Source organism: Salvelinus fontinalis, chromosome 3 (assembly GCF_029448725.1).
Source record: "Salvelinus fontinalis isolate EN_2023a chromosome 3, ASM2944872v1, whole genome shotgun sequence".
Classification (NCBI taxonomy): domain Eukaryota; kingdom Metazoa; phylum Chordata; class Actinopteri; order Salmoniformes; family Salmonidae; genus Salvelinus; species Salvelinus fontinalis.
In genome coordinates this window covers 75,132,664-75,160,185 of record NC_074667.1, presented here as the reverse complement: position 1 = coordinate 75,160,185, position 27,522 = coordinate 75,132,664, and the positions used below count along the sequence as shown (strand labels likewise).

The 27,522-nt window shown below is 40.9% G+C and overlaps 2 protein-coding genes across 4 annotated transcripts; one reads left to right on the top strand and one right to left on the bottom strand.

Annotated features, from left to right (window-relative positions):
* Positions 1-18,763, top strand: si:dkey-261l7.2 (uncharacterized protein LOC569751 homolog). 2 transcript variants are annotated; one of them, XM_055918018.1, is made up of 7 exons: positions 1-227; positions 2,366-2,503; positions 2,912-3,001; positions 3,979-4,073; positions 4,258-4,418; positions 15,628-15,741; positions 16,443-18,763. In XM_055918018.1, the coding sequence occupies exons 2-7, from the start codon at positions 2,379-2,381 to the stop codon at positions 16,536-16,538; spliced, it is 681 nt and encodes a 226-aa protein (XP_055773993.1). In that variant the 5' UTR covers positions 1-227; positions 2,366-2,378; the 3' UTR covers positions 16,539-18,763. The 2 variants fall into 2 exon arrangements, with proteins under 2 accessions (XP_055773993.1, XP_055773992.1); XM_055918017.1 differs by having other exon boundaries at positions 2-227; positions 2,371-2,503.
* irak1bp1 (interleukin-1 receptor-associated kinase 1 binding protein 1) lies at positions 9,566-22,730 on the bottom strand. Of its 2 annotated transcripts, XM_055918015.1 has the most exons (4): positions 22,383-22,728; positions 21,059-21,124; positions 17,396-17,526; positions 16,885-17,315 (listed from the first exon to the last, which is right to left on the bottom strand). In XM_055918015.1, exons 1-4 carry the CDS (start codon positions 22,671-22,673, stop codon positions 17,069-17,071), a joined length of 735 nt encoding a protein of 244 aa, XP_055773990.1. In that variant the 5' UTR covers positions 22,674-22,728; the 3' UTR covers positions 16,885-17,068. The 2 variants fall into 2 exon arrangements, with proteins under 2 accessions (XP_055773991.1, XP_055773990.1); XM_055918016.1 differs by lacking the exons at positions 16,885-17,315; positions 17,396-17,526 and adding an exon at positions 9,566-10,237 and having other exon boundaries at positions 22,383-22,730.
* Between the last annotated feature and the right edge of the window lie 4,792 nt (positions 22,731-27,522).

Genomic DNA, 27,522 nt, shown 5'->3' with positions numbered 1-27,522 from the left:
AATTTTGTCAATGTAAATATGCAGGTGCGCTTGCCGGACATATGTATGTAAATATAACTACCGAGGGACACCGAAACCACTGAGCTGTTTCTCCTCGCGCCATGGCTTGTTCCGTACACCACAGCACAACTGCTGTCAACTGACTTTACTAGTCGCCTTCCTCAGGAACGATGTCAGACAGATAGTTGTTTAAAAGTTGATTTGACTCGGGATTTCTTATAATCACGGTAAGATAAGGTTTCCAATATGTCTGCTAGGTTTAGAAAGCTGTCAGTTGGTTTGTGTCATCATAGCATAAGTGTGTGCCTTCTGCAAATGAAAAAATGCATGACTGCGTTATGGGTTTACAAGAATCTGCTAATCATGTGAATGTGACCAGTACAATTTGATTTGGGTGGATGAACAGTAAAAAGTTATTGCATAGAATAGGACTATGTTTCCATATGGCAGTTGAGCTATGACAAAATGTAATCAATTAATAAAAATGGACCATATGCACCGAAGTTAAATTCGTTTTACATTGGATATTCGGTTTTCTCTGGCCGATAGCTATTGAACCAAGTTTGCCATGACTATGAAAATGGTTGACTTCTGAATCGGGGGTGGACAGACAACAATCCACACTTTTTTTTGGGGGGGGGGGGAGTAAAAAATCTTCTATAGCTCTTAAACAAAGTGTGCCATGAAAATGATATACACTGAGTATACTAAACATTAGGAACACTCAATACTAGGAAGGTGTTCCTAGTGTTTGATATACTCAGTGTATATCATTTTCATAGTCATGGCACACTTTGTTTACTACCGACCCTGTTCAAAGGCACTTAAGGATTTTGACTTGCACATTCACCCTCTGACTGGTACACATACAAAATCCTTCTTTACCTGTCTCCTCCCCTTCATCTACTCTAATTTGAAGTGTATTTAAGTGACACCAATAAGGGGTTGTAGCTGGATTCACCTGGATAGTCTGTCATGGATTCTGTCATGGATTCACAATTATATCATTTGTTTGTTTACATCAGTAGGAATCAACTTTTTTGAGTTGAAAGACGATTGCCAGAGCTTACCCTGATATTGCACAATGACAAAAATGATGACTTATTGATGAAAGTATGATAAATCTGAACTGCCCACTTCATGCAAATCCATGTGACTGCGATGTTTTTTCCTATTATATGACATAAAAATTATTTTAGTTTCAGGGCTGGGTTTTATTTTAATGTTACCACTAGGCCAGGGCGGTATACCGTATATTTAGACATTTCCACGGGTTGTTCTTTCAATATCACTTAAACTATTTCGTTGCATTTTTTATTTTTATAAATGGGAATATTTGTAGCTACTTAAGTAAATCCCTGCAGTCAACGTGCATTACGTTAGGAGATAAAGATCTCGTTCTTAATTTCTCTTGTCACAATTTTTCATTTTGAAGTCACGTGATGTTTGTTTACACAACGACGAGAGAATGGTGCCTTGTGAGTCACTCAGTTGTGCAGCGCACACACGACTGGTGATCTAGTTACAGGATGGAATTCGCAAGTAAATGTTTGCCAGCTAGATATCTTTATAAATGTTAACTTACTAAAATGTGCTAAATTCTCTGCAGTTGTGCATTTTGGTTTGCTAATTTAGTAGCATTTAGCTAAGTGGTAAGCTTGTTCCAAAATCAAGCTTAGTTTCGTAACAGCAGAGAATCCCCTCCTGGATCAGGAGCCTTGCTGTCTAAGTTACTTGTATAACTTTCTGAGCTGGATTGTCTGTCCTGAAAATAGTTAGACTGTATAAAATGTTTGCAATGCGCTCATTAGTATTTAGTTAGCATTCTCTATGGGATATTACATGCACTTTATAGCATTGCTAACCTTTATTAGAGGCTGGGGGGGGTTAGAAAATAACGTCCCTTGTGTTCAGTGCTGGTATTACCGACAATCCCGCTATGGCACAAGGTTGGTATGATAATCTGGATACCTCCCAAGTCTAGTTACCACCCACCAGCATGACATTGTTTATTAACCAGAAACATCTGCTAAGGTCTTCCTCACTGAGATGAGCCAAACAGCCTGTCAAATTGGCTATTGAAGATTTAAATCCGAAATCTTGTATTTAGATTTTTTTCTCCCATTTAAAAAAAACAACCATTTTACATCCACACCTGTTTCAGAATACGCCATTTTCATAGTCATGGCCTGCTTGGTTCAGTTGCTATTTATGAAAGAAAACCATATATATATGGTTATCTCAATTTAACTTATGCTCAAATTATTTATTTATTTATTTATATAGCCTACGGCAGGCATACCTACCTGCTGGCACCAACAGTTTTAGCCTACTGATAATTCTGTCCTGTGCTCTGTTTGGTAAGGTCAGGTGTTGTGATGCCCCAGTTAACGGTGGCAACCATCCTGCAGCTCACCCTACTGCTCTCCGCGCTACCAGCCCAGTACCTCATCTCCCGGTGGACCGGAGCGTCTGTGGCGCAGCGCTACCATGCCACCAAACGGTAACGGTCCGCTCAGACCCCCTAATGGCATGGCATTCATTCATCTGCAAGCACACCCCTACGACTCACCATTCCGAGAGCCACCATCTCTCTAAATCTAGCAACAAACATGGCACAGCATATGAGAGCGTTTCTTTGACCTTTATTCTCCTAATATTATAAGTGAAATATCTGACTGCAGGGTGTGGGATTACGGTTAACAATGTTTCTGTTTTTACTGCAATTTTCTGGGTATCTGTGATCAGGGGTTAGAGGTCAGGGTTATGGTTATTATAATGCATGTCTGTTTCTACCAGGGTATCTAGGTTGAGTTGAAGTCCTACCTGAACACCGCCATCTGGACCGAGTTGTTCGGGGCTAGGGTTAGGGGTAAGAGGTTAGGGTTATTAATGTGTCTGTCTCGACCAGGTTGTTGGGTATGTGGGGTGAGTGGAGGAAGTCCTACCTGAACACCACTGTCTGGACAGAGTGGATCGCAGACCTTATGGATAGAATCACGTACGTCACATTTACCTCTAGTAATTCTACAGCACTACTCCTTATAGCAGAGGTGTCAAACTCATTGCTGGAGGGCTGTGCGTCTGTGGGTTTTCACTGCCCCCTTGTACTTATTTGATCAATTAAAGTAATTGATTATTTAGGACCTCCCCTGACCATTTTGTCTGGGTCTTAATTGGACACAGTGGAAAAAACAGAAACCAGCAGACACTCGGTCGTCCAGAAATTGAGTTTGATCCCCCTACTGTAGGGTTGAGTGGGGTAAGTTGAGCCACCCATGTTTCTAGGAAACCATACACACAATTCATAATTTCACCAAATATTTAGGAAGAGGTAATCATTTCATGGAGTCTGAAGGAAAAAAACACGTGGAAAAGGTGCTAAGTTAAGTAAAAAAATAAATAATTGTCAAATGAATTAATATGTCGGAGGTTTCATGATGCTTGTATCTAAACCAAAGTATATCATTCTATACATTAGTTGGGGTCTCTAAGCTTCAATAGAGTTCCTAAAACTAGCATTAAAGTGCATCATTGTAGCTGTGTGGGTTAATATAGTCAGTGTTTACCTTGGTAAGTTGAGTCAATAGCAAGTTGAGCAAATAAAAGTGTTTTCTTCCCAGGCGTAATGCAAGGCATTATCGCCGGGATATGAGCTAACAACAGGGCCTGTCTAAAAAAAAAAATAAAAAAAAATAAAAAACTTACCATGCGTGGAAAGTTGTGCCAAGAGACCAACTTTTTGGGGTACGAGTTATGTTTACATTAATTCTGATTATTACCAGGGATACACAACATCCTGAAATGTATGTAGATTATCTTTGTTAGAAAGAACACTATTCCCTTGACAGAGTGATACTGAATGTACACTCTGTTACATTATACACCAACTTATAGTATCCACTACCTGCAGACTGACCCAGGCCCCAGCGGCCATTTTGGAAGCAGCCATGGTAACACTGTTTGTCTAACTCCCAGGGTGCTGGTGGCAGGGGAAGAGGAGGGAGAGGTTCCTGGAGAGTCTCCTGCTCTGGAGGTCATGCTGCAAGACAATGACCTGGGCTTCTTTGGAGGTGTGTGTGTGTGTTTGTTCTTGGTGTGTCTGCCAGTCAGGAATGAAGGGGAGAAACCCTGCAGAACCAGTCTGGGTTGGTTTACTTCCTGTTACTGGCCTGGTCTGATTGGTATGAACCTCTCCTTTCTCCTCCTTTTTTCTTCTCTCTTACTTTACCACATATCCTCTCTTTATCCCCCCAGCCTCCCGGTCGGTCCGTAGGCCGCGCCCCCCCTTCGTCTTCCTGCGTGTGGGTGATGTCGTCATGGAGCGGAATGGTCACATGATCGGGGTGATCGTCAGCTGGGACCCAGAGCTCCGAGCCCCCCCAGAGTGGATGAGCAGGGTGCACCCAAATGAGGAGGTAGCTTTGCTATGGAAAGATGTTTTGAAGTGGAGGACTTCTCCCCTCCTGACTGACTCGTCATCTCGATGGTCAGCTAATTCAGTTCTATGTCGGCTAAAGCCTGCTCTGACCGTGTGTTTAGCCATGCTGACAGCAGTTAGCTAGCATAGGTTGGGGATAGATAGACTAGCCAGCTGCAGCTATTTCTCTGTCAAATCAAAGTTATGCCAAGATAGCAAGAACGAGGATCTGGAATGTGTTTCATAAGAGACTCGTTCTACAACACCTTGCTAAGAAAGTATCTTGAAACTTAGTTTCAAAGTTTTGTTATGTAAAGACATGTTACCATGGAAACGATATCAACTGCAAGTTGAATGCCTGTGGTCTTCAGTCAGCTCAGCTGTCATACAACACAATATTCTATAACTGGCTAGTTTTGTCTCTTATCAACTGAAATTTTTCCTGGGGGAGAAATCCCAAAGCTACTAATATCCCTACAGTGGTAGGCTATACAATGGCATTGCCCAGCTTGAGCGTATCTAGAATGGCATTCTAATTCATTCAACCTTTATTTAACTAGGCAAGTCGGTTAGAACAAATTCTTATTTACAATGACGGCCTACCCCGGCCAAACCTGGACGACGCTTCGCCAATTGTGTGCCGCCCTATGGGACTCCCCATTCACGTCTATTTAACCACACACTGACCTGCACAGCTCTCTGGGTGAGGTTCTATATTCAACTCTCCAGTGGGTGATGAAGTCCCTTCCATCTATGTCATATATTAGAGGTTATGGACAGGTGCAGTCAGGTGGCAGGAGGGGTGGAGTGCATGACACTCCATCCTGGATATGCCAGGGTGCCTCAACCCATGGGTCCAGGAGGCAGAGTACAATAACTACAGGCAGTTGTAAGATGCAGAAGCAGACCACTCTGTAGGATACTGACCAATTCAAAGCTCCTTCCAGGAGGAATGTTCCTTCAAGAGTCTCATTAGGTCATTAGCTAACATTTACATAGGAATGTTTCCATTACCACGTCAAATAGAACTTACCCAGAACGTGGTTACCATGATCTCCGAATGTAAGACATTAATGTTCTAGACACGTTTCTTGGGAACGTTGCAAGAATACCTTTTATTTATCGGTTTTCAAGGATGTCACTTGATGGTTCCAAAAACTTTCTCCACCAAATTTGTTTTCATTACATATCGTGCCTTGTTACTGTTGCCGAGCCAATCAAGGCCCTGATTGGTGAACCATTAATCCATTCATGGCTCTTTTTTTCTGTTGGCAAGATTAGGGATACTCCCACACAGTGCTTTTAGCATGGTGTTTCCAATTGACATATTTAAGACACTTTGACGTAGAGTCGTAGATGATTGCATTGTGCATGTTCATTTATAAAGGAATTATTATTGAACATTGTGGTGGAAATTCTACCTTTTTTAACTAACGAGAAGAGGCAAAATCAAAAGGTATTACTTTTATTAAAAACGTATTATAATGTGGAGCCTGGTCGCCCAACCCACGCAGGTGAGATGGAGTGAGAGCCTCCTGTACAAAGAGTACAGGATCATTTATACAGTCAAGCTACCCCATCCAAGCATCTGTAAAACACGTGACTGTGTGAAAAGGTTGCCTCAGTCTGTCACAACTCAGTGAGGACAATAGGGGCCAGAATGACAGGAAGTCACTCCAGTCATACTTCCTCTAACAGTAGCTCAAGTGCCTTTGACTGTCGACCCAGGTCATGTATGACTAAGGTGCTCATCATTTCAAATAGGCTACATGTCATATTAATATAGCCTATTTTATAGATAATAGAACAAACAAAAATGATTTGGTCACACACAAAACATGAATCTTTGGCCCAGAAACAGGCTCCAGACAGAACAATAGCTTTATCATTGGTGTGCAGGATTTAACCTTTACTCTGACTCCAGTTAACTTAAGAGGGACCAGTTAGTTTCTGTCAAGTATTGGCTGAGTGCCCAGACATCATGGGGTCATTCTACATACACAGAACTGTTATAACAGGCCTCTTATTAATGCGCGCACACTTTTCTGAGTTAGTTTCTTTGACAATTTTGAACCTAATGCCTAGGCTTTAAGACTGATGTTTTAGTACACAGGCATTACTAAGGTTGAGCAGAATGTCCTCACCTGTAATTTGTACTCACAACCTCTTGGTTCATGGTATCCTCTTGGGTCATGATCTTCCCACCACGCTAACATGTCAGGTATCAGTTTATCTGACTATACTTATCATTCTATAGCCAGCAACATACCACCCTGCACCCTACTGCTGGCTTGTCTTTGAAGCTAAGCAGGGTTGGTCCCTGAATGGGATACCAGATGGTGTTGGAGGGCTAGTAAGAGGCACTCTTTTCTCTGGTCTCCCCCAAAATATCCCAGGGCAGTAATTGGGGACATTGCCCTGTGCAGACCATGTGAGCGGAGCTGGAGAGCTGAGCGTGATCCCCAAAGGCTGGAGCATCGGCCTTCTCACCCGCTCCAGTAGCGCTCACTTCACGAGATCAGGGAATGCCAGGCCCGCATGCTTTCGTAGGCCGTGTGCTGCTAATAGCCCCTTGCTTTAGTTACTGTCATAGAGTTTGCTAAATGTTTTCATAAAGAAACTGATAAAATGCACAGGTGCAAAATCAAGGTGACTTACAAAGATGAAGAGCAAAGGAGCGAGTACAGTGATGTAGTGTCCACAACCTAAAGAATCATTTTGGAATCTGAAAAGACACGTATCCCGAAAGCATGATGGTGTACTTACTACGTGCACATGCTAAAAGAAAGGAACGAGCTGCGTAGATAACTGTGTCATTGTAGCAAAGTATTTATAAACTGAAAATCATTTTTGTTTGTTCTATTATCTATAAAATAGGCTATATTAATATGACATGTAGCCTATTTGAAATGATGAGCACCTTAGTCATGTTTTTATTAAAATACTTTTAACCAAATGGTAGGTCCATGTAGTCAGAAAAATAGATGGGTGTTGGTTAAATTGTGATTTTTTTTTTTTTATTTTTTTTATTTTTTTTAATGACTGGAGTGAATTTGGAGTGGCAGTTTTTTTTTGTTAGTTTTTTCCTGTGAGCGTGTAGTGGTTGGAATGGACGTAGAGCAATGATTTCCAACCGCTCAACTCACAGGGTGCCGTCTAACGGATGGGACGTTAAACGGATGTCTAGACTCTGTGGTCACTAAAGATCCCATGGCACTTATCGTAAAAGTAGGGGTGGTGACCCCGGTGTCCTGGGGTTTCCCAATCCCCAATCTGGCCCTCATACCATCATGGCCACCTAATCATCCCCAGCTTCCAACTGGCTCATTCATCCCCCTTCCTCTCCCCTGTAACTATTCCCTCGTTGCTATAAATGAGAATGTGTGCTCAGTTAACTTACCTGGTAAAGTAAGGTTAAAATGTAAAAAAGACTCCTGATATCTCCAGGAGTGGTAAGTATAATTTTGTCTATCTGTTGTTTAGTAATGTATCTTTGCTAGCTAGGGCTGTCTACATTAAGTGCTGCCTACTTGATGTGCTGACTGCTGTTAACTTACAGATGATTGACATATCAACCTAGGCAATCAGCAATTAGTACTGGGAGGTGTGCTCTTCACCTTTTGCAAGGCCATTAGTACATCAGTCTCTCCTGTTTTCTCAGCAGCTGTAAGCAGCGGATTCATCTCAACTAAGGCTATTGCCAAAACGGACTGTTTTGTGTTAAATCAAGTCTAATTTTATTGGTCACATACACGTATTTAGCAGATGTTATTGCGGGTGTAGCGAAATGCTTGTGTTCCTAGCTCCGACAGTGCAGTAGTATCAAAATTCTCAAGAATTACACAAATCTAAAATTTAAAGAAATATATTCGAGGAAGAAAAGAGGGCAAGGTTCCACACCACTCTCTTAATTGAGTATTTTTACCTAGTTATTTTCAGATTCTCTCATTTCACTCTTTTGTAGCTTTGGAAACGTTCATATCCCAGTTCGCTCCTCTCCCTGTAGTCTTTACAGACGCTCTCCACCCTTTGACTGCAACCATTCTAATTTAGTGTACCCTGTGCGCACAAACCACGTGAAATTCCTGGTCTCTGGCGTTGTTTGGAACTGCTGATCTGTGGTCAGGAACGCAGAGTTCATTTCAGCCTATGCTGCCCTTCAGTCCCTTTTACTTTTTGGCCCTGACATGGATTGCCCCAAAGAGCAGCTTTCTTAATCTGACTACGTTTTCTCAGTCATCCGGTCGGTGGTGGCACAGGGTGTACATATTGTTCCTAAATGGAGATTCTCTCTTCTCCTGCTCTCACCTGTTCATCTCCTTACTTAAATTCCATGCTGTCACTTGTCCACTCAAGCTTAACATTGTTGTCCTCTATCACCCACCAGGTGTATGTTGTCAAATCCAATTAAAAAGTTGAACATGTACGAGATGGTGAAGATGAAGCATCATTGCGTAAGCAAACACTGAGTGGAGAGAGATGTGGTCTAGCGAGCAGAGGACGGGTCCTGGGAGAGAGCGCAGAACAAGACAAAGGGCAGAATCTGATACAGTTCATCCAGTACAATAAACAGAATATAGATGCAGAATTTCCACAGATCCACACGCGCAAATGTAGCTTATATGAACATTTATAAGCTACATTATAAATGATGCATGTAAGAGATGTGCAGTTCAGGGATGATGGTGCGTAGTCTGTGGATGAATAGTGCGAAGTCCATGGATGAGAGGATCATCGTGGCCGAGCTGGCGGGTTGGTGAGGGCCACGGCACGGGGGGAAGAAACTGTTCAAGGTGGCAGGGTTTTGGTCGTGATTAACCTGAAACGTTTGCCAGAGCGGAGTCTTTGGAAGAGAGGGTAGAAGGGGTCGGCGGCGATCTCTTCCTTGCCCTGGAGTCGTGCAGAACCTCTATGGAGGGCAGGTGGCAGCCAATGACCCTCAGCAGACCGGACAATCCGTTGAAGTTATGGAGTTGAGGATGGACTTGACGAAGGTTGTTTTAGAACTGAATCAGTACACGCAGCATTCAAAGGAGGACTGAGGACAAAACGACACCATGCATTCACCAAACATTGCACTGAGGAAAACCGATTTTAATTGTCTGATTGGGTGGGAACTACCATTGTAATTTATAGACAATCTCATTTAAATTTGGCATTCGAAGTTTTATTGAATAAAGTTAGTAATGCAGGAGTCAAATCGCAGGGAGAGTCGGATCAGATGTTATCAGCAAGCAAGGGCCATCTGTGGAAACGGCACAAGTAGAACAAAGATATCAGTGCAAACAGAATAAGTGAGCTCTGTCCCAATTCATCTCTCCTTAACCCCTCGCATCCTTCTCAAAATCCTTTGAAGGAGGTCCAAGGCGAGGAACCTTGGGTCGTCTCCTCCAACAAAAATAAATACATCTATTGAAGGATGCGTGATGGTCAGTTCTTGCAGCCATAGCTCTGTCTATGAATTAGAGAGGGTGGTTACATTTCTACAGCCCCATCCCGCAGCTTTTTACTGAAACATGGCTGGGAGATCCACTTTGTTGTTGTTGTTTAAACTACTGATTGACTCTTTAAACACATAAATGAGCACACAAGTATGTTTAAGCATACATGACTGTTGGGAAAACGGTGCCATAGCTCCCAGGTGCAGCAGAGCTGACACACTAAAGATGAAGTTGCAGCAGATGTCTTGACCACCTTCTGGCTGTTCTCCAGACAGCAGTAGCGTTGGAAGGTGTCCCAGGCACTGTTTGTGGCCACGTCACCTCCCTCAGAACCAATGGAGCTCTCCAGGTTCTTACAACGGGACATCAGCATAATCTATAGAGAGGCCAGAACAGTATAGGAGATGGAATTAGATTTAGTATGGAGTCAATGTCCCAACTTCAAATCCTAGTACAATCCATAGACATTGGTAAAATGGTAAACAAAAGTAGGGCACTGGAGTTTGAGGAAGGTGGAGTGATATGTGCGGAACTGTGTAAGGCATAAAATAAGCTGGTGACTCATTGGTCCTAACTTGGCGTCCTCTGCCTTGTTGGTATAGTGGTCCAGGGCGATGAAGTAGAAGTCTGACTCCACCTGGTCAAACGTGTTCCCTCTACACACACTGACCTGTCTCCTGAGAATAACTAGAGTGAGAGAGAAGAAAGTAAGATGTCAGGAAATGTCAGAGTTCAATTGGAGTTCAAATGTTTTTTAACATCTTAAAGTTGCATTCAAAGTAACAGTCCATTTTAAGACTGCCGTAGCTGTATCAAGAGGCAACTATGGATAGTCATTTAGTCAAATTAAATTGCCCTGTACCAATCAATACCACTTGTCAGTCAGCATGGCTCAGTATTGAACAGCCTGCTGTCATGTCATGCCCAACCCACCTCGAGGAGAGCTATCCTTCTATAGGTTCTCACTTTATCCCTTACCTTCACTAATCATATTGTTTAGCAATGATTGTCACACACATTCAGTATAGAACCATCTTTCTAACCAATAGACAGCAGCAGGTTATCATCCTCTCTGTGTCAAATATCCTATGGCACAATGCCTTCATACAGCATCAAAGAAATTAGAGGAACTCTCAGTACCACTAATGATTAAGTTACGGGGGTGATTGGTGGATGTCATGGTTACCTGCAGGAAGTCCCCAGAGTGATGTGCATAAAGGAGAGTTACGAGGAAAGTTATGAGGAAAAGTATCCTAATTACTATGATCTCGTTAGAGAAATAAAATCACAACCCAATCTTCAAACATTCTCTTCATCCTTGATATTTTCTACACCACGTGAAGGATGTAAACATGATATATATATAAACAGTGTAAAATCTCCTCAAGTTAATGTTTTCGTTATGTTAATGTAAATTTTTTAATGACATCACAAAATAGACATGAATGTTCCATGCCAAGAGCGTGCAAAGCTGTCAAAGGCAAATGGTGGCTACTTTGAAGAATCTAAAATATATTTTGATTTTTTTTTAAACTTTTTGGGGTTAATACATGATTCCATGAGTGATTTTTTTTTTTTCATAGTTTTTATGTCTTCAACCATGTAAAAATAAAGAAGCCATTGAAAACGCAACATTCGCACGTAGCTAAAGGCTACTCACGCAGCCGACGTGAGTAAAACCTTTAAAACAGGTCAACATTCACAAGGCCGCAGAGCCAGGCGGAGTACCAGGACGTGTACTCCGAGCATGCGCTGACCAACTGGTGTAATTACAATATACAAATTAAACACTGGAGGGATTGATGTGCAGAAGATGAATGTGCAAGTAGAGATTAGAGGTCGACCGATTAATCGGAATGGCCGATTTAATTAGGGCCGATTTCAAGTTTTCATAACAATCGGTAATCTGTATTTTTGGAATCTGTACGATTTGCCTATTTTATATATTTTTATATATTTTTATTTTTCATATTTTTTATTTTTGTAATTATTTATATATATATATATATATATATATATTTTTTTTTATGTATTTTTTTTTACGCCTTTATTTCACTAGGCAAGTCAGTTAAGAACACATTCTTATTTTCAATGACGGCCTAGGAACGGTGGGTTAACTGCCTTGTTCAGGGGCAGAACGACAGATTTTTTACCTTGTCAGCTCTGGGATTCGTTTTTGCAATCTCCCGGTTACTAGTCCAACGCTCTAACCACAAGCCTTACATTGCACTCCACAAGGAGCCTGCGTGGCAGGCTGACTACCTGTTACGCGAGGGCAGCAAGAAGCCAAGGTAAGTTGCTAGCTAGCATTAAACGTATCTTATAAAAAACAATCCGTCTTAACATAATCACTAGTTAACTACACATGGTTGATGATATTACTAGTTTATCTAGCGTGTCCTGCGTTGCATATAATCAATGCGCCTACTTCGACAAACGGTGATGATTTAACAAGCGCATTTGCGAAAAAAGCACTGTCGTTGCACCAATGTACCTAACCATAAACATCAATGCCTTTCTTTAAAATCAATACACAAGTATATACAGTGGGGAGAACAAGTATTTGATACACTGCCGATTTTGCAGGTTTTCCTACTTACAAAGCATGTAGAGGTCTGTAATTTTTTATCATAGGTACACTTCAACGGTGAGAGATTCTAAAGCAAAAATCCAGAAAATCACATTGTATGATTTTTAAGTAATTAATTTGCATTTTATTGCATGACATAAGTATTTGATCACCTACCAACCAGTAAGAATTCTGGCTCACACAGACCTGTTAGTTTTTCTTTAAGAAGCCCTCCTGTTCTCCACTCATTGCCTGTATTAACTGCACCTGTTTGAACTCGTTACCTGTATAAAACTCACCTGTACACACACTCAATCAATTTTTAAACCTGCATATTTAGTTAATATTGCCTGCTAACATGAATTTCTTATAATTAGGGAAATTGTGTCACTTCTCTTGCGTTCCGTGCAAGCAGTCAGGGTATATGCAGCAGTTTGGGCAGCCTGGCTCATTGCGAACTGTGTGAAGTTCATTTATTCCTAACAAAGGCTGTAATTAATTTGCCAGAATTGTACATAATTATGACATAACATTGAAGGTTGTACAATGTAACAGCAATATTTAGACTTAGGGATGCCATCCGTTAGATAAAATACTGAACGGTTCCGTATTTCACTGAAAGAAAAAATGTTTTGTTTTTCGAAATGATAGTTTCCGGATTCGACCAAAGGCTCGTATTTCTGTGTGTTATTATGTTATAATTAAGTCTATGGTTTGATAGAGCAGTCTGGCTGAGCGATGGTAGGCAGCAGCAGGCTCGTAAGCATTCATTCAAACAGCACTTTCGTGCGTTTGCCAGCAGTTATTGCGCTGTTTATGACTTCAAGCCTATCAACTCCTGAGATTAGGCTGGTGTAACCGATGTGAAATGGCTAGCTAGTTAGCGGGGTGCGCGCTAATAGCGTTTCAAACGTCACTCGCTCTGAGACTTGGAGTAGTTGTTCCCCTTGCTCTGCATGGGTAACGCTGCTTCGAGAGTGGCTGTTGTCGATGTGTTGCTGGTTCGAGCCCAGGTAGGAGCGAGGAGAGGGATGGAAGCTATACTGTTACACTGGCAATGCTAAAGTGCCTATAAGAACATCCAATAGTCAAAGGTATATGAAATACAAATCGTATAGAGAGAAATAGTCCTATAATTCCTATAACAACTACAACCTAAAACTTCTTACCTGGGAATATTGAAGACTCATGTTAAAAGGAACCATCAGCTTTCATATGTTCTCATGTTCTGAGCAAGGAACTTAAACGTTAGCTTTTTTACATGGCACATATTGCACTTTCATTTTCTTCTCCAACACTTTGTTTTTGCATTATTTAAACCAAATTGAACATGTTTCATTATTTATTTGAGGCTAAATTGATTTTATTGATGTATTATATTAAGTTAAAGTAAGTGTTCATTCAGTATTGTTGTAATTGTCATTATTACAAATACATTTTAAAAATCGGCCGATTAATCGGTATCTGCTTTTTTGGTCCTCCAATAATCGGTATTGAAAAATCATAATCGGTCTACCTCTAGTAGAGATACTGAGGTGCAAAGGAGGAAGATAAATAATAAATACAGTATGGGGATAGGCTATTTACAGATGGGCTATGTACAGGTGCAGTGATCTGTGAGCTGCTCGAACAGCTGGTGCTTTAAGTTAGTGAGGGAGATATGAGTCTCCAGCTTCAGTGATTTTTGCAGTTCGTTACAGCCATTGGCAGCAGAGAACTGGAAGGAAAGGCTGCCAAAAGAGGAATTGGCTTTGGGGGTGACCAGTGAGATATACCTGCCGGAGCGCGTGCTACGGATGGGTGCTGCTATGGTGACCAGTGAGCTGAGATAAGGCGGGGCTTTACCTAGCAGAGACTTGTAAATGACCTGGAGCTAGTGGGTTTGGCAACGAATATGAAGCGAGGGCCAGCCAACGAGAGCGTACAGGTCGCATTGGTGGGTAGTATATGGGGCTTTGGTGACAAAACGGATGGCACTGTGATAGACTGCATCCAATTTGTTGAGTAGAGTGTTGGAGGATATTTTGTAAATGACATCACCGAAGTCGAGGATCGGTAGGATGGTCAGTTTTACAAGGGTATGTTTGGCAGCATGAGTGAAGGATGCCTTGTAGGAAGCCGATTTTAATTTTGGATTAGAGATGCTTAATGTGAGTCTGGAAAGAGAGTTTACAGTCTAACCAGACACCTAGGTATTTGTAGTTGTCCACATATAAGTCCGAACCGTCCACTTAGCTAACATACTCACCAACACCAATCACAGACGTGAACCTGTCTGATGTAATCCATTCCTGGTCATCTGGCAATATTGTTGAAATGCATTGTAAGTTTGTGCCAACTTTATGGAAGCCCATTTTACCACATATTTGCCGGGTGACGTGTGTGTGTTGCACCCATATGGAGACTTCACAACATGGCAGCTGGGGGCGGACTACAAACGTGTTGTCACTGGGCAATTGTATAATTCGCAAAAGTGGGCATGTAAGTGTAACAGTTTAACTTTAGTCCGTCCCTTCGACGCAGGCGCGAACCAGGGACCCTCTGCACACATCGACAACAGTCAAACAACAGTCACCCACGAAGCAACGTTACCCATCGCACCACAAAAGCCACGGCCCTTGCAGAGCAAGGGGAATCCCTACTTCAAGGTCTCAAAGCGAGTGACGTAACCGATTGAAACGCTATTAGCGCGCACCACCGCTAACTAGCTAGCCATTTCACATCCGTTACATAAGTAATGCATTACCAAATCCTCAAGTAAGTCGTGATGAATTTACTTACAAAACTCAGTTTTGGACTAGAGTGACTTTTATGACAAATTATCCGATTTACACTTTGTAGTGAATTTTGACACTAGAATAAATGTTTGACTCATATCGATGCCACATGGGCTGTTTTCAAAAGGAGAAGTTGGTTTTTAGGGGCAGTTGCTCTTTAAAGATGGAATCCACAGTAGGGAAAAACGGTGGCACTGTCCGCCCCACCGTCGTTTTTGTTTTGTTGACGAAACAGAGCTGGGGAGCGTCAAGGTAATAACAATTGCAATAGGTCCTACATGCTGCTGTTCTATCGTTTGTGCAATGATGTCCGAGGGACATCGTTGTTGTACTGTAATATCACTAACGGAAGTGGCAGTTAAACAATTGAAGGATTCTAGCTTGAATTTATGACCTTCACCTCTCACTTTGTGTGTGTAGGTTACCGCAGAGAATACCCCCCACTATAAGGTGTTATTCAGCGGTCCTGGCCCCTCCTCTTTCCTAGTGGGATACCTGCCTCAGACCAGGCTGGAACGGGTCACTGGAACCAGGGTAGGAACACGAACGAACACACACACTCTCACTGTGCATTCAACCCCATTTACTTTTTCCACATTTTGTTGCATTACAATGTGGAATTAAAATTAATTTAGTTGTCATTTTTTTGTCAAAGGTCTACACAAAATACTCTTATCAAAGTGAAAAAAATTGAAAAAAAGTATGAAAAATAAAACACTCTTAACTTGATTAGATAAGTATTCAACCCCCTGAGTCAATACACGTTAAACACCTTTGGTGGCAATTGCAGCTGTGAGTCTTTTTGGGTAAATATCTTAATTTCTTTGCACACCTGGATTAAACAATATTTGCCAATCATTCTTTCAAAAATTCTTCAAGCTCTGTCAAATTGGTCCTGCCATAGATTTTCAAACCAATTTAAGTCAACTGTAAGTAGGCCACTCAGGAACATTCAATGTCGTCTTGGTAAGCAACTCCAGTAGAGATTTGGCCTAGGTTATTGTCCTGCTGAAAGGTGAATTTGTCTTTAGGATTTTGCCTGTGCTACCAGGTTTTCCTCTAGATTAGTGACACAATCTCAAATGAATCCGTTTTAAATTCAGTCTAACACAAAATGTGGAAAACATCAAGGGGGTTTAACATTTTCTGAAGGCAAACTGACACACTCAAACATACATATACACACCTAACCCTAACTGAACCTCCGAGTGTGTGTGTGTGTGTGTGTGTTCCAGCCGGAGATCCGCACCCTAGAACAGTACTTCACACACTTTGATGGAGAGCGGTTCATCATGCAGCCCTGGCTCCAAGAGATCTTCCCTGAAGACTGACAGACAGGGACCACAAGAGTGTGTGTGTGTGTGTCAGTGGGACACCTAACTGGACGGTAGATGTAAAGAAAAGGACACCTCCTCTCTCTGTTCCCCCACAAGATCAATTTAATTTCACACAGTGATTTAGTGGAGGGGAAAAGGCTTTTACGCATTTAGCCACCTATTGCGGAAAAATGCATTGAAAATATAGGAAGCATTATTTTATTAGCTGCAAACTGTGATCAGCGTTTACCCACCTACTGTTTTAACCACTACATCACTGAAGATGTCATACAGTATTTCATATCAGAACAAAATTAAAGACAGAATATCATAAAGACCTCAAACTTGAATCAAGAACAGCCACATTTACATAATTTATTGACATTCATGTTTATGGACAGAAGCTTTGAGGAAAGGCTTGAATAAATATTATTCTAAACAAAACAATGACTGTCCATCCTCGTTTTTGTCTTCATATCTACAGTGTGATTGTGAGGGAGTGTGTGTTTGCACTTTGCTGACGGGGTAGATGGGTAATGTAGTCTTCAAATCTTCTTCCTGGTTCTGTCTTTGTGTCGGAGGTTAAAGGTGACAAACACACGAGAGGTCACATTGATGCTAGGCCTGTGTACCCCCTCCCCCACCCTCCCCTCTCCTCCTCTCCCCCCATCTCTCTCCGTGGCCTCTTCCTCTCTGACCAGTAGGGGGTGCCCCAGAGTCTGTCCCAGCATGCTGCTAATCTCAGACGCCTTCAGACGAGCATTCTCTACTGCTGCTACACACACGCTCCGCCTGGACACACACACACACACACACATTATTATGATAGTATAGTGTGTGTGTGTACGTGTGTGTGTGTGTGTGTGTGTTACCTCAATAGGCTGAGACACTCTTCACTGTGGTAGAAGTGAGGTGTGCTGACACACACACTCTTATCCAGCTTCTCCAACAGAACAATACACACTCTCTCCATCTGACCAAAATCTGAGAACACCACCATCACCTGTAAAAACACACACCCACAGCGGTAAGATTGTTGGGCTAGTAACCGAAAGGTCGCTAGTTCGAATCCGAGCCGATAAGGTAAATGTCGTTGTGCCCTTGAGCAAGGCACTTATCACAAACTGCGCCAAGATCACCGCTGATAATGGCTGAACCTGGCCCCATTCTCAGGGGGAGATGGGATATGGAAAAAAACATTTAAGTACAGTACCAGTCAAACGTTTGGACACACCTACTCATTCAAGGGTTTTTCTTTATTTTTTACTATTTTCTACATTGTATAATTAATAGTGAAGATATCAAAACTATGAAATAACACATATGGAATCATGTAGTATCCAAAAAAGTGTTAAACAAATCTAAATATATTTGAGATTCTTCAAAGTAGCCACCCTTTGCCTTGACCACTTTGCACACTCTTGGCATAGTAGCTGACGTGTAGTCATCCGCATACATAGACACACTGGCTTTAAGTGGCATGTCATTAGAAAAGATTGAAAAAAGTTATGGGCCTAGACAGCTGCCCTGTAGAATTCCTGATTCTACCTAGATTATGTTGGAGAGGTTTCCATTAAAGAACACCCTCTGTGTTCTGTTAGATAGGTAACTCTTTATCCACAATATAGCTGTTTTTTTTTCCAGCAGCAGACTATGATCGATAATGTCAAAAGCCGCACTGAAGTCTTTATTATTATATTCTCTCAGCCAATCAGTAATTTGTGTAAGTGCTGTGCTTGTTGAATGTCCTTCCCTATAAGCATGCTGAAAGTTTGTGGTCAATTTGTTTACTGTAAAATAGCATTGTATCTGGTCAAACACTATTTTTTCCAAAAGTTTACTAAGGATTGGTAACAGGCTGATTGGTCAGCTATTTGAGTCAGTAAAGTACTATTCTCAGGTAGGGGAATGACTTTTGCTTCCTTCCAAGCCTGAGGGCACACACTTTCTAGTAGGCTTAAATTGAAGATGTGGCAAATAGAAGTGGCAATATCGTCCGCTATTATCCTCAGTAATTTTACATCCAAGTTGTCAGACCCCGGTGGCTTGTCATTGTTGATAAAAAAAATGTTTTCACATCTTCCACACTAACTTTACAGAATGCAAAATTACAATGCTTATCTTTCATAATTTGGTCAGTTATACTTGGATGTGTAGTGTCAGCATTTGTTGCTGCCATGTTATGCCTAAAATGTGCTAATCTTGCCAATGAAAAAATTATTAAAGTAGTTACAATATCAGTTCGTGTTGTGATTAATGAGCCATCTGACTCAATGAATGATGGAGCTGAGTTTGCTATTTTCCCAAAATGTAATTTAAGGTGCACCAAAGCTTTATACTATCATTCTTTGTCATTCATCTTTGTTTCATAGTGTAGTTTCTTATTTTTATTCAGTTTAGTCACATGATTCTCAATTTGCAATACCTTTGCAAATCTGTTGTGCAGCCAGACTTATTTGCCATTCATTTAGCCTCATCTCTCTCAACCATACAATTTTTCAATTCCTCATCAATCCATGGGGATTTAAGTTTAACAGTCATTTTCTTAATGGCTGCATGCTTATTAGTAACTGGAATAAGCAATTTCATAAATGTGTCAAATGCTGTGTCTGTTTATTCCTGATTACACACCACAGACCAATATATTATTTACATCAACAACATAGGAATCACAACAAAACATATTGTATGACCTCTTATACACTATTTTAGGCCAAGCCTTTGTAACTTTGGTTTTCCTAGATATGACTACGATATTGTGATCACTACATCCGATGGATCTGGATACTGCTTTCAAGCAAATTTCTGCAGCATTAGTAAAGATGTGATAAATACATAAATTTGATGATTTAATTCCTGTGCTGTTTTGTAACTACCCTAGTAGGTTGGGTGACAACCTGAACCAGGTTGCAGGCACTGGTTACAGTTTGAAGCTTTTTTTTTGAGTGGGCCGCTTAATGAAAGCCAGTCAATGTTTAAATCACCCAGAAAATATACCTCTCTGTTGATCACATACATTATCAAGCATTTCACACATGTTATCCATGGGGCAGCAGGTAGCCTAGTGGTTAGAATGTTGGTCCAAAAGGTTGCTGGATTGAATCCCCGAGCTGACAAGGTATAAATCTGCCATCGTGTGCAAGGCAGTTATCCCACTGTTCCCCGGGCGCCGATGACGGGGATGTCGATTAAAACAGCCCCCTGCACCTCTGATTGAGGGGTTGGGTGAAATACGGAAGACACATTTAATTTGTACATATTACTTCAACAGTATTTAACATGAGATCCTCTCTAATCTTTACAGGAATGTGGTTCTGAATATAAACAGCAACACCATTGGCATTTCTATTTAACCTTTATTTAACTAGGCAAGAAAAAAATTCTTATTTACAACAATGGCCTAGGAACAGTGGGTTAACTGCCTCGTTCAGTGGCAGAACAACATATTTTTACCTTGTCAGCTCAGGGATTCGATCTAGCAACCTTTTGGTTACTGACCCAACGCTCTAACTACTAGGTTACCTGCCGCCCCTATCTTTTCTGTAAATGTATTGCTACCACTGTATCATCAAAGGTATTATCTAAGTGAGTTTCAGAGATAGTCAGAATATGAATGTCATCTGTTACTAGCAAATTATTGATTTCATGCAGTGGTATAAAGTATTTAAGTAAAAATACTTGAAACTACTACTTAAGTAGTTTTTGGGGGGTATCTGTACTTTACTTTTTATATTTTTGATTACTTTTACTTCACTACATTCCTAAAGAAAATAATGTACTTTTTACTCCATAAATTTTCCCTGACACCCAAAAGTACTCATTGAATTTTGAATGCTAAGCAGGACAGGAAAATTGCCTAATTCACACATTTATCAAGAGAACGAGCATATCCCTGGTCATCCCTACTGCCTCTGATCTGGCAGACTCACTAAAAACATACTTTGTTTGTAAATTATGTCTGAGTGTTGGAGCATGCCCCTGGCTATCCGTAAAAAAAAAAAAAATGATGCCATCTGGTTTGCTTTATATAAGGAATTTGAAATTATTTATACTCTTACTTTTGATAAAGTATATTTTAGCAATTACATTTACTTTTGATACTTAAGTATATTTAAAACCAAATAATTTTAGACTTTTACTCAAGTAGTATTTTACTGGGTGACTCACTACTTGAGTCATTTTCTATTAAGGTATCTTTACGTTTACTCAAGTATGACAATTGGTTATTTTTTCCACCACTGATTTCATGAACCTTGTTTCTTAAGTTACATATGTTAACGTGGGCTATTTTTTGAGCACTTTTCTTCTGGGATGCTTAATTGTTTTTATTGCTTTACTGGGAAGCTTAGCAGCAGTAGATATGCACATGTTATTTATGTTAGTGCAGGGTGAGTATCAATCATGTGCAGCTATCTGCTGGACTTCTCACAGTAGGCATGGACTAGAATATAATTCTCCAATCCTTTCCCATGTTAATGCATGGCCTACTTCAGTCTGTACATACAAGTTTAGGGATTTCAGCACAGGGAACCTACCAGAGCCTCCATGTGGTACAGGTCATCAGCTCTGTAGATGTGTCTCGTCACTGTCAACTCTTCCCCCTGCGGGGTGAGAGGAGGAGAAGAAGAGTGGAGAGGAGGGAGGATAGAAATCTTCAAACATCCTACTTTATAGTGATTAGACAGCTGTGTCAGTCAGTCAGCGTGCTGACTGTATGTTTGCCCTGTGTCTGTCTGTCTGTCTGTCTGTCAATGTCACTGACATTGCATTACACCAGTTGCCCACCTCCACTCCTCCAGTACCCCCAACAATCCAGCACACATTTGAGTTGTATCCGCAGAAGATTCAACTCATTGAGGGCTTGATGATTAGTTGACAAGTTGAATCAGGTGTGCTTGTCCGGGGCTACAAAAACAATTGTGCTTTTGGAGGTACTGGAGTCCTGGAGTTGAAATAGTGAATTACACAGCTGGGATATGAAATTACCTATGCAACCAATAGCAATAGATATCCTATTGAATTGTTTTAGGCCTATATGCCAATATATCTATATTAAAAGTTATTTGAACTAATATAATTAGGAATTATAATACTAGAATAGACATGATCCTTCATATGATGGGATAAATGTCAGACATTTTGGTCATTGTTTTGTATTTATTAGGATACCCAATTAGCTGCTGCCGGGGTCCAAACAAAAAAAACACTGAGTTGGTCAACTCTGGTTTGCTAGTGCTGTGATAAGATATTGTGTAAAATAATGAATTTGAAGAATCTATCTGCACTGTAAGTTTGTTAGCTAGCTAGGCAGCCAGTTTTAGAGGAATGAGTCAATGGATTTATTTTTCAAATGAACTGCCAATATGCCAATATTCCATTCAAACACTGCAGTCAATCCATGCCCATACATACACTGGAGGAAATAAGTTGATTATAGAACTTAGACAAGTTGTAAATGCAACAAGTACTTGTATCAAATACTTGTATCATACAATAGCACTCACAGCTTTCCAAGAACTAAAATGTATACATTTATGGTCTGTTTTCATATTTTAGAGGCTATTTATACAGAACATTTGTATAAAACACTTATAAACTGTATTTATAATTATATGACTATTTTAGGTTGACAGTTCTATTACACAATTTCTGATAAATCACATGCCTTACTTTTATTTCCCTGCATAAGTATAATAAGGATTACGTCTCTACTGCCATTCATTCCAATTTCTGGTTTGAATTTGACCCTGAACAATATGGCTGCCATTTTCAAAGCCATTCTGGAACTTTAAAGGCTTTATGACATAGCCCATCTAGTCATTTAATAGGATATCTATGGTTGTATGAACTCTAAGTTACCTTGACATGGTGTTGTCTCAGGGTCTGTAGAATGTACTCTACTCTCCTTGAGATGCTGTTGGTGACGTCGTTCACCGACTCCTTGCTGTTTCTAAAACTAACGGAAACAGTAGCGCGGTCGGCTGGGCACGAGGCCTCTGCGCTCCCAGTCACCTGGACCTCCCGCGCGCTGTTCTGGGTTCGCTGAACAGTAACCGTGTGTCCCCCCATCCCTGGTTCGTTTTCGTCCCGGTAAATATCTCCCGCGGCGGGTAATAAAGCAGCGAAAACTCTAGACGGACTGCTAGCCATGGCGGAACACAAATTAAACTCTCGCTGCTATGGTAACTAACGCGGGTGTAGGGATGTGTAGTTCATATGTAATTCCATCTGCGAAGAACTACATGTTCCAAGACAGATGAAGAGGGAGGTTTACAAATTTAGCTGACACATTTTCTATGTCAAAAATTTACATTTTGTACACATTTTAATGTATACAAATTGTAAGATTTGCTGAGATTTTGTATAAAGCTTGTTACAAATGTTAGACTATTAGAGTGACTGATAAGAAATAGGCTTTACATTGTAGTATGATTTATTATGTTTTTGAGTTTTTTACCCCATATTTCAGATGTTTAGCACTATATTCCCAGTCCCCCAAAACGTTTCTAATAAAGACAGACAGACTTGTACCTTTTTAAAATAGCCCGCCCAAAGATTTACCAGTGTATTAATGTGGTCAATAGAAGGCGCCAGAAGCCTTATAATGTAGGCCGACCCAGTAACCCAAAGTACGGTAGGGTACCTTTTCCATCGGCTTCGGAATGCATCAGTAATGCCGAGGGGATTTCCTTTCCTAGCTATTAATTAATAATAACATATGACAAGTCTATTTCTACAATAGCAATTTAAAAGAAGAATATATATTTTTTATGGAACCCATGTCACTTGAAATACGCCTTAATAATAGATCTATCGTAGGCTATGCTACAGCTTTTTTAAAGGCAATTTTTCCCTTTTTTGTTGAAATGTTATCAAACAATAAATAAAATAACCAATTGATAATGGAAATTAACTATAAAATCATTAGGATTATTTTTACCTACATAATGTTGTTTGTATATCAGTAGGCGGGTACTGGAGGTGCTGCTGCATATGTGATGCAGTCATATGATAATAGTATTTGGTCTGATGATTATGTCAGGGTCAAAGAGGGGCAGTAGAGAGAGTGAGAGAGAGAGCATCGCCCATGTTGAGGCAGGTTAAGGACGAACAGGTCATCAGGTAAGAATTTGAGTTAAAAGGCACTATCAGTTCAACTGCTGACTGAAGCCCAAGTGCTATAACACAGAGGTTAAAGTTCTTGTCATATTTTCCATCATATTTTGAATGTAACTTTATTATTTTATGAATTAATACTGCAATTAAATTGTGTAACCAAGTAAGAAGTGTCTGGACTCAGATTGCCTCTACTCCTTTTAAATGAATTGGGTATAAAAATGTTTTTATTCAAGACCATGTACTAGCCAAGCTTGGTGATAGAATAATGGGTTTTGACATTTCAATTTAGTTAAAGAAGGGGTGTAGCTGTGACTTTCTAAACTGTTAAAAGTAAGAACACAGTTTAAATTAAATATAAAAATATTAGTATTTCAGTTGTAATTGGTGAATATTGACCAAAAGATCATAACTTTTTTTAAATGTATTTTTGCGAGACTGGGTGAAGGGCCCTGCGAGGCCCCGGATAAAACTCAACTACTCTTCTCCTTCGCCCCTTCTGACACCCAGGTGGCGACACGCAACTCTGCATGCCTGGCAGACATCTCAGCTCGGATATTGGCCCACCACCTCAAGCTCAACAAAACAGAGCTGTTCTTCCTCCCGGGGAAGGCCTGCCCTCTCCAAGACCTCTGCATCACGGTTGACAACTCCGCGGTGTCCCCCTCCCAGAGTACAAAGACCCTTAGTGTAACCCTGGACAACACCCTGTCATTCTCTTCAAATATCAAAGCAGTGACTCGCTCCTGCAGTTCCATGCTCTACAACATCCTTACAGTATGACCTTTCCTCACACAGGAAGCAGCACAGGTCCTAATCCAGGCACTTGTCATCACCCATCTAGACAACTGCAACTCTCTGTTGGCTAGGCTTCCCGCTTGTGCCATCCAACCACAGCAAGTTATCCAGAATGCCGCAGCCCACCTGGTGTTCAACATTCCTAAGTTCTCCCATGTCACCCCACTCCTCTGCACACTCCACTGGCTTCCAATCAAAGCTCGCACCATCTTCAAGACCCTGGGGCTTGCCTATGGATCAGCAAGGGGAACTGCCTCTCCTTATACCTTCAGGTTATGCTCAAACCCTACATCCCAACCCGAGCACTCCGTTCCGCCACCTCTGGTCTCTTGGCCCTCCCGAGTCCCACCCCTATGGGAGGGCAGCTCCCGCTCAGCCCAGTCAAAGCTCATCTCTGTCTTGGCACCCCAATGATGGAACAAGCTTCTCGGTAAAGTCAGGACAGCCGTGTCCCTGCTCATGTTCCAAATACATCGGAAACCCCTCCTTTGAAGAGTATCTTAAGTAACTCTCACGGGCACTTGTCTTTTCCTACTAGCACTGACTTTGCTGATAAATACTTTGTTGAAGGAAAATGTACTTGATATGATTGTGATGTGTTATTGTCTCACCTAGCAATCTTAAAATGAATGCACTAATTGTTAGTTGCTCTGGATTAGAGCGTCTGCTAAATGACTCAAATAAAAAATATATATAAATAAAAAGAGGTCCCAGGATGAAAACAGGGCCCGTGGCACACTCAGGGAAAGTTCCGGAGGAAACTATTAACAATTCACTTTTTTTGAACTATGTAATGTATGTAACTATGTAATGTAATCCTTAAAATAATCATAAAACATTTTTCTCATGTACCAAAAGTGATACCAAGGATAATTTAGCTATTTGATAGAGAATTTTCAGATCCCTTGAATTATAAAAAATGTATATAAAAATAATTATTTAATGAATTTTCTTTTAGGCCTTACTGCTATTAGCCCGTACAAACGCATTGAATAACATTTACTACACGGAACAACAGATAGTCCCAAAAACAAATCTAAAGGATGTTTGTTCTAAAGTGTCTATCCGATATCTGAGAGGTATAAGAAAGATCAGGAAACATTTCTTATTTTTGTACATGTAATTAACCTCTTATTTTTGGCACTAAACAGTCTCCATATTTCCATTCATGGGGTTCTGGGGGACCTATAGATGAGTCTTGTGAGGCATGTGGTTGTCCTAGAGCAAAAGAAACTGACATGTACATGTTCGTGAGAGTTTCACCTTCCCACAGAGTCCAAACTGTTTGGACACTACAGACAGAAGTTGGCAGATCAGCTGTATCAACTTCAGACAATTCCCAATATACTTGTGGGGTTTGTGAGAGTCTCATCTGTCCATAGAGGGGTCATAATAGTTTATAGGCCAAACCGTTTGGACGCTACAGACAATTTTGTGAGAAGACCAATTTTTCGGGATATCTCATGGTCTTTTTTTTTACAAAAACAATAAATATATAAAGTACCAGTCAAAAGATTGGACATACCTACTCATTCAAGGGTTTTTCTTTATTTTACTATTTTCTACACTGTAGAATAATAGTGAAGACATCAAAACTATTAAATTACACATATGGAATCATGTAGTAACCAAAAAGTGTTAAACAAATCAAAATATATTTTATATTTTAGTTTCTTCAAAGTAGCCACCGTTTGCCTTGAAAGAGCATGAGGTGTCTGTGTGTGTCCCTTTCCTCTTCCTCTCCTCCTCCTCTTCCTCTCCTTCTCCTCCCTGTTATTTATAGCACACTCAATCCTAGGAAACCGTGTGTGTGTGTGTGTCTGTGTGTGATTAGATACACTCTATATACAAAAGTATGTGGACACCCCCTCAAACTAGTGGATTTGGCTATTTCAGCCACACCCATTGCTGCCAGGTGTATAAAATCGAGCACACAGCCATGCAATCTCCATAGACAAACATTGGCAGTAGAATGGCCTTACTGAAGAGCTCAGTGACATTCAACGTGGCATTGTCATAGGATGCCACCCTTCCAACAAGTCAGTTTGTCAAATGTCTACCCTGCTAGAGGTGCCCCAGTGAACTGTAAGTGCTGTTATTGTGAAGTGGAAACGTTTAGGAGCAAAAGCGGCTCAACCTCGAAGTGGTAGCCCACCCAAGCTCACAGAACGGGATCACTGAGTGCGGGTAGCGCATAAAAACCATCTGTCCTCGGTTGCAACACTTACTACAATGTTCCAAATGCCTCTGGAAGCAACGTCAGCACAATAACTGTTCGTCTGGAGCTTCATAAAATGGGTTTCCATGGCCAAGCAGCCGCACACAAGGCTAAGATCACCACCCGCAATTTCAAGCGTCGGCTGGGGTGGTGTAAAGCTCACCAGCATTGGACTCTGGAGCAGTGGAAACGCGTTCTCTGGAGTGATGGATCACTCTTCACCATCTGGAGGAGGAGAGGTTATCAGCCTGGGGCAGGAGGAGACTGTGGCCAGAGAGACAGGTGTGGTTACTTAAACCTCAGTGTGTGGGTGGCTGGCTGAGTGGCTGGGTGGGTGTGGAATAATTAGGTTCTGTGTGTAGTAATGGAGGTATTACCCCTTCGCGAAAAAATTAAGTGTGCACAATTGTTTGGGAGAATGTAAAACGTCAGCCATACACCTTAGCCAAATACATTTAAACTCAGTTTTTCACAATTCCTGACATTTAATCCAAGTAAAAATTCCCTGTCTTAGGTCAGTTAGGATCACCCCTTTATTTTAAGAATGTGAAATGTCAAATAATAGTAGAGAATTATTTATTTCAGCTTTTCTTTCTTTCATCACATTCCCAGTTTGGTCAGAAGTTTGCATACACTCAATTAGTATTTGGTAGCATTGCCTTAAAATTGTTAAACTTGGGTCAAACATTTCAGGTAGCCTTCCACACGCTTCCCACAATAAGTTGGGTGAATTTTGGCCCATTCCTCCTGACAGAGCTGGTGTAACTGATAAGGTTAAAACATTAAGTTTAGACACTCATTCTGAATGGTTAGGTTAAGGGTTAACACTGGGAACCTCGGAGCTGGAGCACACAACTTATGCCCATT